This window comes from Gavialis gangeticus, unplaced genomic scaffold (genome assembly GCF_001723915.1).
Source record: "Gavialis gangeticus isolate Ggan-Ray unplaced genomic scaffold, GavGan_comp1, whole genome shotgun sequence".
NCBI classification, from domain to species: domain Eukaryota; kingdom Metazoa; phylum Chordata; order Crocodylia; family Gavialidae; genus Gavialis; species Gavialis gangeticus.
Window position 1 is genome coordinate 33,033,416 of NW_017729034.1, and position 11,510 is coordinate 33,044,925.

The 11,510-nt window shown below is 47.0% G+C and overlaps 1 protein-coding gene across 1 annotated transcript in view; it reads right to left on the minus strand.

The window, feature by feature from the left end:
- The window catches only part of TTC27 (tetratricopeptide repeat domain 27), a 303,716-nt gene extending 296,068 nt beyond the window's left edge, over positions 1-7,648 (minus strand). The window contains exons 1-2 of the mRNA XM_019527431.1: positions 7,557-7,648; positions 2,826-3,006 (exon numbers count right to left, since the gene is read on the minus strand). Of these exons, the coding sequence (XP_019382976.1) occupies positions 2,826-3,006; positions 7,557-7,647 (272 nt within the window). The 5' untranslated portion in view covers position 7,648. The remainder of the gene's footprint in view (positions 1-2,825; positions 3,007-7,556) is intronic.
- Between the last annotated feature and the right edge of the window lie 3,862 nt (positions 7,649-11,510).

The window sequence follows — 11,510 nt, forward strand, 5'->3', positions numbered from 1 at the left end:
GTGGCAGGGCATGGGGACCGGACTATGCTCACTGAGGTGCTCTAGGCACATGCCCATAATAGCTAGAATAACCAAAAAAAATGGCAGCTGATAATCGGGACTCATAGTAGAGATGATATCTTTTATTAGACCAACAAGATTTTTGCAAAAAAAATTCTTTAACTGCAAGCTTTCAGGCACAAAATCTAGGGTGCCTGTGCCCTAACACTTGCAATTAAAGAATTTTTTTTTGCAAAAATCTTGTTGGTCTAATAAAAGATATCATCTCTACTATGAGTCCCGATTATCAGCTGCCATTTTTTTTGGTTATTCTAGCTATTATGGGCATGTGCCTAGAGCACCTCAGTGAGCATAGTCCGGTCCCCATGCCCTGCCACTAACCCAAACCTGAGGCAGACTACAGGTCTCAGCAAGCAGCGGGAGGGGGCGCCAGGGAGTGGTCACAGGTACAGCACTCAGCAACAAAGTGACCGTTACCAGCTCCCGCTGCTGCTGCTATAGCAATGCCACATGCACAGCAGGGCCTGAGCTCCAGGCTACCATGGAGATGTTGGGCTGTGCACAGGCAGGGTAAAGCACTGCAGAAGGGATGTTTTACTTTGCCAGGCACCAGGCACCTTTGCAGAAGTGGCCTCTCCCAAGAGGCCGTGGGAGCTCGGTTGTGCAGGGCCCACCAGCACTGAGCCAGCGGCATACTTGGGGATCAAAACACACCCAGCACCGCTGTCCGCACAAAGGTTGACCCCACCCACACGGAACGGCAGCACAGGCTGCACAGGGGGCGGGGATGTGGGTAGGAGCTGTGGATGAGTGGGCGACATGAATAGGAATATGGTAGCCACCGCCTTTCTCATTGAGGGCTGGAGCAGGCAGGAGGTGGCTCCTGGTCTGTGGGATGCCCAATATGATGTTCTGAGTTGCTCTGCAGCACTCTAAATAAAAACTACTGTCAGTAGCTTAAAATACCTTGCACTGTTACTAAATATCAGTTATTGGATCAGCATTGGCTGATATGGTTGGTTAATCATCAGTTATTGGTATCAGCTAAGAAAATCTTTAAATCAGTTCACCCCTAGATAAAGCCATCCATTAAAACAACTTCCACAGATTTTTCCATCTCTGATTATTCTGCTGGTGACCTAAACAGCACACCACAGTGTATTTGTGTTCTTATAACTCAGGATCTCTTTCCAAGAAATCCTTTTACTATGCTAGTGGACGTGTCTTTTTGATAGCATTCTCAGACAAATCTTCTCTAAGCATCACTTGCTAATTTTTGCTACTGTGTGTAGCTGACATGCTAACCATACCACCTTCTGTTCTTAAACTTCTCTTAATGTATGTAGATAATCTTAAGTATCTGCACTTCTTTGTGAGACTTAATTGCTTTACTGCAGTTTCTGCTTTGGTCCTCCTCCTGTCCTTCCTCCAACGTAATTATTGTTTTATCCTTTCCACTTGTAGTGGGGGCTAGAAAACTATCCACACCAAGCATGCCAAAATCCTTACTCAACACAATTTACTTGATAAACTATAAATACTAAAGCCAGACATTAACATCTAGTGATAGAAAAGAGACCGAACGCATCAAAGTGGAAGTGCAGTAAGCGTGCTTTGTACGAAGACATATGAAGGAAATAACTACTCATAGCCAATAATTCTCCTGTGAATACCGTATTTATTTACATACCACAGACCCCTAAATAAGGTGCACACCTTGTTCTGAGAAAGCAAAGCAAAGGAAAAAAATTTATGTGTTTAATTGAAAATGAGTAATTTATAACAAGCTATAAAATATATAATAAAACCATTTTGTTCCATTCGTGGTCACATGTTCATATATGCTACAAGACTGACTCAGCAAACATAGGGTATCAAGTGTAGATATACTACCAGTAAGTACAGTTGGCCTACACAGAGTAATGATATGAGGTCACCTCCTGATGTGTCAAAAAGCAAACTGTTCAATCATAGTTATGAGAAATCAGTTTTCTTATTAAAGATTCACCCTGATTTTTTATCACTGATTTTTTTTTTTGGAAGGTGGGGTACACATGGTATGCAAATAAATATGGTATCTCAGTCACTTTACACTTTCAAAAGATAAAATGTTCTCATTAAAAAGTGGACTAAAATGTAGATCATGTTTTGTTATATAATGCTTTATGGCACTTCAGTTATTAGTACAATACAGTGTTCACAAAGCTACAAGAAATAATAAATTGTGGAAAAAGGAGAAGATAAATCTGCAGCTGATTAGCCTCTTTATGCCAGCAGCTTCACCAGCAACTATCACCTCTAAGATTCAGAGGCACACACCTTTCTATAAAAGGAACAAGTCAACTGATAAATCTTAGGAAATCCATTTAGAGCAGGGGTTTTCAACCTTTTTAACAAGGTTGCACCCCTAGCAGCCCCCTTTTTAGTAAGTGTACCAAGGAGGGAGGGGTGGAGGGGAGCACATGGCAAGCAGCTGGACGCCAAGCAGGGGAGGGACAGGGGGCAAGCAGCCAGATGCCGAGCAGGGGCGTGGTGAGCGGCCGAAGTGCAGCATCTGTGCAGCCCTGGTCTCACCACACCCTGGGAGGCAACAGCACGGGATGGCAGCACTCCATCCCCACCCACCCATACATACCCCCTGGGACCTTTCAAACAACCCCCAGGGTTACGTGTACCCCAACTAACAACCCCTGGTTTAGCTATTTCTCCTCTTGGAACAAAAACTGTTCATCTTCCAAATCTAATATTAAAGAAGATTAAATGATGTCTATTAGCTCTAAGTAGCTTCTATTAGTCTTATACATAATAAAGTCAACCATTTCCACCTTTCCACGTTATCAATATCTTCACTGGAAGAGTCCAGGTATGCTAAAATTGCCTTCCCCAAGCAGCTGTCAATCTTCTCCTCTCTCACTGTGGGTGCACTGAGAACATCCTGGATCACTTCGCTTAATAGAATGGCCTCATAATTCCCTTCCAAAAAAGACTGCAATAAGCATCCACTTTCTGAAATATAAAAGACAAACAAACAAACAGTGATATAGTTTTACATATTTCTCTCCTGTAACTTAAAGTTGTCACAAGTGCTATTCAAGTGAAAACATAGGCTAAGCAAAGGGAAAACATGGGGGTGCACATGCACCTCCTGAGAGCAAGCTCTCAGCTTAGGCGATGGGCAGGGGGAGCGCTGCTGCCCACCCCAAGAAGTGCCGCTGGGACTTCCAGGCTCAGCGTCCGGCCACGGGGCCCTCTCTCCACCCAACACCGCCGCAGCCGCCTGCAGACAGTCCTTGCCCAACCCGCCCTTGCCGATGCCTGTGTCACCACCTGCAAGTGGTCACCATGCCCCCACCCAGCCTCAGGAGGCACAAGTCATCTATGAATGAAAATGTTTTCCATGTTTTGGAAAAAACAGTTCATCAGCTGGCCAGAAGGATGTTTTTACTTTTAAGTCAATTTTTTTTTTAAATAGCACCAACAGTCTCATTTTGTAGTGCAAGACTAATATTACAGAACTGATGCCAACTTTTCACACTGAAAATATAACTGCTATATGGAGTTAAATTATATAGTTAACACATAAGACGGTCATATTTTTATAACATCATTAAGGAAAACAAAGTTTAGGGGGACAGACCTGGAAGTCTTATGTGTTTTTTAATTACACATTAAAATTATGTAGGAAGTTTTAAGTCACATAACCAAAAATCTAATTCTGAATCCAAAAGTATCTTAAATGCATTGATAAAACACCAAGATACCGTTTTGTGTTGCACTGTATTACAACACCATTTCACAGGCTAAAAGATCTATTCGGAAAACACAAGATGCCTTTTTGACAAGGGAAAAGATGGAATTCAACAACTACAGAAGTTCAAAGAATGAGTCTCCAGTCAGCGCAGCACAAATCTCAGAGACCTTCCAGGAAGCTGCTGAAAACATCCACAAGAAACATGTTTCCTTCCAAGAGACAAGGTAAACTGGGCACTTCTGAAAATCCTGTTCTGAATGCAAACTTCCTGCTCACGTCATAAAGTTTAGAGATGCACCGATATATCGGTCACATATTGGATCAGCACCGATAAAAGGAAACTTAATATTATTGGCAATCAGCTTTTTTTGGCCAGTGTAGCTGATCTCACTGATAAATGCTGCATGCACACCCGCAGCCACAGTGTGCACACAGCCAGAAATGCAGCCCAGCAGCTTGGAGAGCAGCCTTCTACTGTTAAGTTGGAGCTGGGCAGGGCAGGGAAGGGGAGTGGCGGGGGCAAATCAAGGCCCCCACAGTGAGGGAGCAAGTAGGGCAGGGGCAGGCACAGCCCAGCCAATGCGGTGAATGCAACCCTAGGAGTGGGACAGAGCTGCAGGTGGCTCACCTGGGGAGCATGGGGGGTAGGGAGAAGGCGTCTCCCCGCCACCGTGCACACCCCTGGGGGAGGCCCAGTTTTGTGTGCATAGCAAGGGCAGGCTGCCCGCTGCAAGCTCAAGGCCAGGCGCTGTGCCTGTCTCTTCCGGCACAGCCCTGGCCAAAACCCCCTGCCGGGAATAGGCTGACACAGCTCCTGGCCCTGAGACCACACCAGGCAGCCCACTCTTGCCCCACACACGAATCCACGGGAGCACATGCCCCCCATGCCTCCCATCAGGGTGTGTGCGGTGGCAGGAAGCCACTCCCCCACCCCACCTGACGATCCACCCACAGCTCCGTCCCACTCCCGGGGTTGCATTCATTGCCCTGGCTGGGCAGCGCCTGCCCCTGCCCCACTCCCTCTCTCACTATGGAGGCCTCAATCTGCCCCCCACACCTCTTCCCTTCTCCCTGCCCCTTCCCCTCCACAGACTTACTGGCAGGAGGCTGCTCTCCAAACTGCTGGGCTGCATTCCTGTAAATTGACTTTCGGATCAGTAATGGCTGATATGGCTGGTCAATAATTGGCCATCAGTAATCTGCCAACAAAATCTTTAATCGATACATCCTCAATAAAATTATAACAAACTGCACACATAGAAAGGCTTCTTGAACAGCCTGACTCATCTTCAGAAATGCAGGCACAAAGGAAGCAAAGCATATTCACGTATCAAGAAATACTAAGAATCTTGTCCAGGACCTATACATCTGCCCTTCTAACTTATTAAGCATCAAGAGTAGCTGATGCCACTCATGCCAAATTAGCCAGTGCCTCGTTCAGGAAGAGAGTCTTCCCTTCCTCCTACAACATGCAATATTGCAACCAATACATGCTGGCTACATCTGTTCTGGCTGACAATAGCCCAGAACTAAACTTTCTGCTCCTGAGCAAACTCAAGAAGATACTTACCCTTCATCAAAGGTGTAACTACAAAGTATGTAGACATATCCAAGCTAGCTCAGGTAGCAGAGCTGACACAAAGGCCTTACACAGCAGCATCCCCTTGTAGAACTTTCTGACATCTCTGGTTGGTTGAGAATGTGTCTGGCAAATGACAGCCTGACCTCAGCTGTATATATTGTAGTCCAGATGGGAAGTAATAACTGGGCATGAAGCCATTGCCCCTTACAATAATGTAACTAATACAGAATGCTAATGCACTCTCTTCAACAACACAGACAACCGCAAGAACATCAAACCTGTATTTCATTCTAAACAATGCTAAGTCAAATTTAAGGTCTTCAGCAGGCTGGACGCAGCATAGCTAAGCAGTTGAAACTTCACTCCTGCCCACCCCCGAAGACAGAACAGCACTCTCTACAAAAAGGATGAAGCTCACCTGGTGCAAGGGAACACTTTCCACAAAAGCTAAGGACTATGAGAAAGCTCACTACCTTTTGCCACAAGTGACAGGGGTACCTGACAGAAAGATAGCAACACATGCTCTATCAAACCGTGGCACTACATAATTAATGCTCTTACTGTCCAGAAGTGAAAGAATAAATCATGCAAGAGATGTTAATTACATTGCTTAAAAACACTACTAGATGGTGCTCAGATACTACACTGGTAAATACAGACAGGAACCTAAAAGAAGCAGGTGAGACCATCTGAACAAGGGTGAATTCACCACCTGCAGGAGTGGGGTGGGCAAAATATACATAACGGGTTGGGGGCAGTGCAGCAGCCAGACTCAGCTTCCCAGCTACCCCCATGGTGGCAGTGGCTCCTTCCAGCTGGTGTTTCCACAGTCACCACCGCTGCCAGACTCAGCCCTGCTGCCCAGGCACCCCTGCTCATCAGCCCCGCACCCACCACCAGTGGGGCCAGAAGGTGCAAGGCAGAATCCACGGAGATGGACCCAAAACCCCCACAGCAGGGGGCATTCAGCCAGGTGGATGGAACAGAAGAGTGGGCAGGCAGGGGGTGACATCCAGGAGCGGGCTGGGGCTGAGATTGTGGGACAGTGGCTGCACAGAGCTGGAGCACTCCCCAGGGCAGAGCCACAATCCACTCCCCGCATGTTCCTGCCCACAGAACTGCCGCCTGTCACAGGGACGTGCGGGGAGCAGATCACAGCTCTGCCTCAGGCCCCAGACCTGCACTCTCCCCACCACCCCAGCCCTGGCTGCTGCTCCCAGCCCACCCATAGCCCCATCCCATCTGCTGAGCCAAGCGGGCCCTGCCAGCAGTGGTCCCAGGCTGGTCTCTATGGAGACTCCATCCGCCTACCCACTCCATCCAATGCCCCTTGCAGTGGGTGCGGGGAAGACAGCCCCAGGGCCAGATATGATCAATTGCCCCCTCTGCACAACAGCTCACCAGAAGTCATTAAGTGGCCTTCCAGCCCAAATAATTGCCTGCCTCTGTGCTGGAACCACCTCGAAAGGTCTTTTTACATTCTATGAATCCTAAACATTTCAGCAAGTGGGAACATGACCATGGTCCTTGGGAACTTATGTGCTCAAGGTACACCAGCAGAAGAAGAGATTAGATTTAAAATCCCACTAAGCTTCAGCTAAAATAAGACACTAGTGGCTTTCTCAAAACTTCCCAATAAGAACCCATGTCTTCCCAATAAGAACCGATCTCAGGAAACATGCACAGCGCAACACCCAAACACAAGATACGGCAGAAACCAGGGCAAGGGCACTGTGCAGACTGACAAGTTCAGAGAGGCATCAGCTCCCTTCCACAAGAGTTTACTTCACCAGATGCTGCCACAAGTCCTCGCTCGGTGTGGAAGGGGCCACCTTGCTCTGACCAATGCCTGATTTCAGGGTACAGCAGCAGAGCAAAGCACCTCTCCAGAGATCAGCGTTTTGTCCCCATTTCTCCCGCAGACAGAGCACTCCCTCCTGCCTGATTTCGGGCTCAAGTCGGAGCCCAAAATCAAAGCCACCGCCCTCGGCTGGCTTCAACCAGAAGCATCAGCACGAGTGTGCCCGGGGATCTCCGGGCTGCCGGGGGGCAACCTACCACTTCGGTCCCGCCGCCCTTAAGCCCCAACTCCTGCAGCAGCAGTAGCGCGGGCTCCACCCCCAACCAAGCTAGGCGGCTTGAGGCGAGCTCAGGGACCGCGGGCCCCCCACGGGCACCGACAGCCGCCAGAGAGCAGCTGCGCCGAGCCCCGGGCCCCCTCACCTGCTACCGCGGCTTCCCCCTGCTGCCAGCCCCGAGCCTCCACCGGGCTCGGAAACCCCCGCAGCATCGCCCGCTCCAGCGCCAGCTCCATCCTGCCTCGGGGCTGAAGCAGCGCCGCTGCTGCCCTCACAACACACGTGCAGCCACCGGCCTCAGGGCGCCGCCATGACACCCGCGCACGGCATGCTGGGATGCAGGCGCAGGCGCAGTCTTGCCCTCGCTCTGTGGGGAGGGAGCTGCGTTCGGGGCGGGGCAGGGGCAGGTCGTGCCTGTGGGGCAGTCATGCTGCTGGGTGTAGGAGAGCTTCAACCCGTGTCAACGTGCAGTCGATAACAGTAAACGTGTTCAAAACCGAGGATTTGTTTGTGCCCGAAAGCTTGCAATTAAAGATTGATTGATTTATTTATTGGCAAAAATCTTGTTGGTCTAGTAAAAGAGATTGCCTCTGTCTGCCAGCCCTGATTTCTCAAAACCTAGGATAATTTTTGAGGCAGTTGCTGCAGCACATACAATGCCTAAGTCACTCAGTCTTAACCCACTGCCCTGGACCTTGGCTGCTTCACCCCCTGGCCCTGGTCTCGGCCCCCTTACACTCCTCGCCCACTGGCCACAGTCTCGTACTTTTTGGGCTCCTCCACACCCCAGGGTGCTGGACCCAGGCAAGGCTGCTCCTTTGTTTCTTGGCCCCCTGGGGTCCTGGGCTCAGCAAAGCTGCTTGCATGCCACTCCTGGGCCTACATCAGGGATCCTTCTGGGTCGCTGACACAGGCTAGGCTGTCCTCATGCCACATAGCCCCTACGTGGTCCCTAACCCCTACAAGGCTCTTTGCAGGGTGCCGCCGTACCCCTCTTTGCAGGTAGCTACAACCCAGTCCTCTGGTATCTTAACTAATGCAAATTCAAGCAATTGCTTCCAAGTCAAGTCTCCCCCACTCTGGGTTTATACCCCGGGCTGGCAAAATATGGCCTGCAGGCTGGATCCGGCCCACCTGGTGATGACATCCAGCCTGCGGGGGCCCTCCAAAACCTAAAAGACAATTATCTCTGGCCTGGGGCCGGCAGCTGCGCGTCGGAAAGCCGCTGCCTCCATACAGGATGCACCAGCACCTACTGGGATAGTAGCCCTGGCTGCTAAGCAGCCACCTCACCCCAATTGCCTCTATGTACACTATGCAAACACACACAAATCAGGACAAAAATATTTTTTGAAATAAAATTAAAATATAGTAGACGTTTCATTTTTAGTATATGATTTTTTTCCAGTTCCAAGATGGCAAGCCCCCCGCCCTCTTGAAGGTTTACCTTAAATCCTGTCTGCTCTATGATTTTTAGCACTGTACCTGTTCACTCCCTGCAATCTGCTTCTGATGTGCCAGTAATTAGGACATCATTCACAGAGGAGAACACCTGATGCTGCTCTGTTGCATCCAACTTTTCCCACATTTTTGTCACATGATTGTGACAAATAGCTGGCACATTGTGGAATCCTTGTGGTACTCTGGTGAAGGTGTACTGCTGTTCCTTAAAGGTAAAAGCACATTTATACCATGAAACTGGATGAAGGGAATAGCAAAAAAAAACATTTGAAAGGTCCAGCACTGAAAAATACCTAGCCCCACTCACTACTGATGCACTTCTGGAAATTTAGCAGCAATGGGGGCTCTCATAGGCATTACCTTATTCAAGGCCCCATAATCAATTGTCAGTCTCCAAGTTTTTCCATCTGCTTTTCTTACTGGCCAAACTGGATTATTATTAGTACTAGACATTTTCACTAATACACCTTGCATTCACTAATACCCTCTCCCCCCCACCAAAGGAGTACTTCTAGGGGCAAGGGGAAGGACTTCCAGTGGCAAAAGTCAGGGGTGGGGGCAGGACTTCTGGTTCCAAGATAGCGACCAGGGAGTGGGACACCTGTCAAGGGGCAGGGCTACCCTTGCGGCCCTCAACAGCTTATCAAAACTCATTAAGCGGCCCTCCAGGCAAAATAGTTGCCCACCCCTAGGTTATACCATCCTGCAAGCCCTACCTCCTTTTGAGCCCTCACATCCCAGTTCTCATGGCTATATTTACAAGTACTAGCCTGCTGCAGAGTCTGTCAGGTTTGTGTGCCCTAATAGGGGCACACTTGTAGACACGGAGACATTTACTGAACAGCTAATTAGGCAGCTCTGCGCTAAACGTCTCATGTAGACGTGCCCACTGTGTTTGACGGCCCTGAGACAGTTGGAACCTTTTTGAAATGTTGCTTCTTCCCTGGAGTTCCATCCACATATTTTAAACAAAGAAATTACAATTCCAAGATGCATCAAGCTTGTCCATATATCTTGGGAACATTCTGCCACATAACAAGAAAAGCCAGACAGTTCTGTAATTCCTGAATTTGTTTTGAAATAAATACACTTTAAGAGTATGCACAGATGTTACAAGTGTATCAATATCAAATCAATATCAAAAGAATACCAATATATGCCATTATGATGTCAAAGTGAAATTATTCCATGGATTATTTTACTTTTCTTTTCCAGTGGCAAGGCCGCATAAGTAAAAATGTGGGAGAAAAATGTACACTTCTCTAGCACCTCTCCCCCCATACCTCCCGCACAGCAGAGAGAGAGGCAGGTACCAGAGTGTTCAGGCTTCATGTTAACGGCTCACAGGCAATTAACGTGGGCGCTCCCTAGGTCCCATGCAAGGACAGCCCTGTCTCCCTGGGCGTTCATGGGTTTCACGCAGCAACAGCCCTTCTTATATTGTTCAATGTGATACATTTTCAAAGATACTGGACAAACTTTATGTTAAGCGCTACTGAATTGCTTTTACAGTTATTTTCTTAACTACGGCTATCATTCATTTTATATAGACACTGAACAGCCATCAACTGGCAAAAAGTTTCTGAAGCTAGAATGGATTTAAGTCTGGTAGCAAAAGCTTGTAGAATCACCTACCAAACCATCAGTTTCCATCTTCTGTTTTTGTAAAACTGGAAAATGGTTGCAGTTTAAAATTTACTAGTAATTACTAAACCTGTTTGGAATAATCATGATAATATGCTCTCTCTGTGTGTTTGTTTTAGTAGAACCTAAGTATATTGTCTCTGTTTCCTGAAGGCTCATGTTTGACAGCTGTATTTGTATACCAGAAATCATGTTTTAGTGAAATGGGGCATTCAATAACCATCAAAATGAGGCATTCAATAACACACTTAATTGTCCATTTTATGTTGCGTCTGAGCTTTACCCCAACTTTAAATTGACTTACATTTTTGTATAAAGAAGGCTGCATGTAGTGTGTAGATTTTTTTGTTTTGTTTTTATTCCTCTTGTCCCTGGACAAGCCTGTCTGCATAATTTTTCCCATTGTTCCCCTATAAATTTTTTTAAGTGGTAGTCAAAGGTTAAGTTTATTTTTTTGTTGTTTTGAGGAAAAATGCACTGTTTTGAGGCAGCTAATAAAATGCCCTGCCTCAACAAATTACAGATCAGAATTTACTTTAAATAGATTTTATTTTCCAAAATCAAAATGATCAATTCTTAAAATTAGCCTAACTGACAGATTAAAATAAAAAATAAATGCCCCAACCAATGTTCATGAAAACACTGCCAAGCAATGACTAAGACTTTGGTTAAAAGGGACAAAAATAGACTTACATTGTTTGTTGATATATTTTTTAGTTAGTTGAAATAAAATTTCCTTTTGCAATATTTCTGCTTCTAGTTCCCAGAGGTAATGAATTCTGAATGGTAATAATTTGTAAATATTCTTCATTGTGGTATTTTTACTGGTTCTTTTATTTTCTTTTTCTTTGAATTAAACTGTCACAGGGTACCAAAAACATTTTTTGTAAAGCCTGCGCCATGGGCAGTCTGCCCAGTTCTTGTCTGCCACACCTTGATGTTAGTTGTTATAAAGAGTGCAGGAGGCTGCCTTGGTCTTATTGTAGTGACCCCT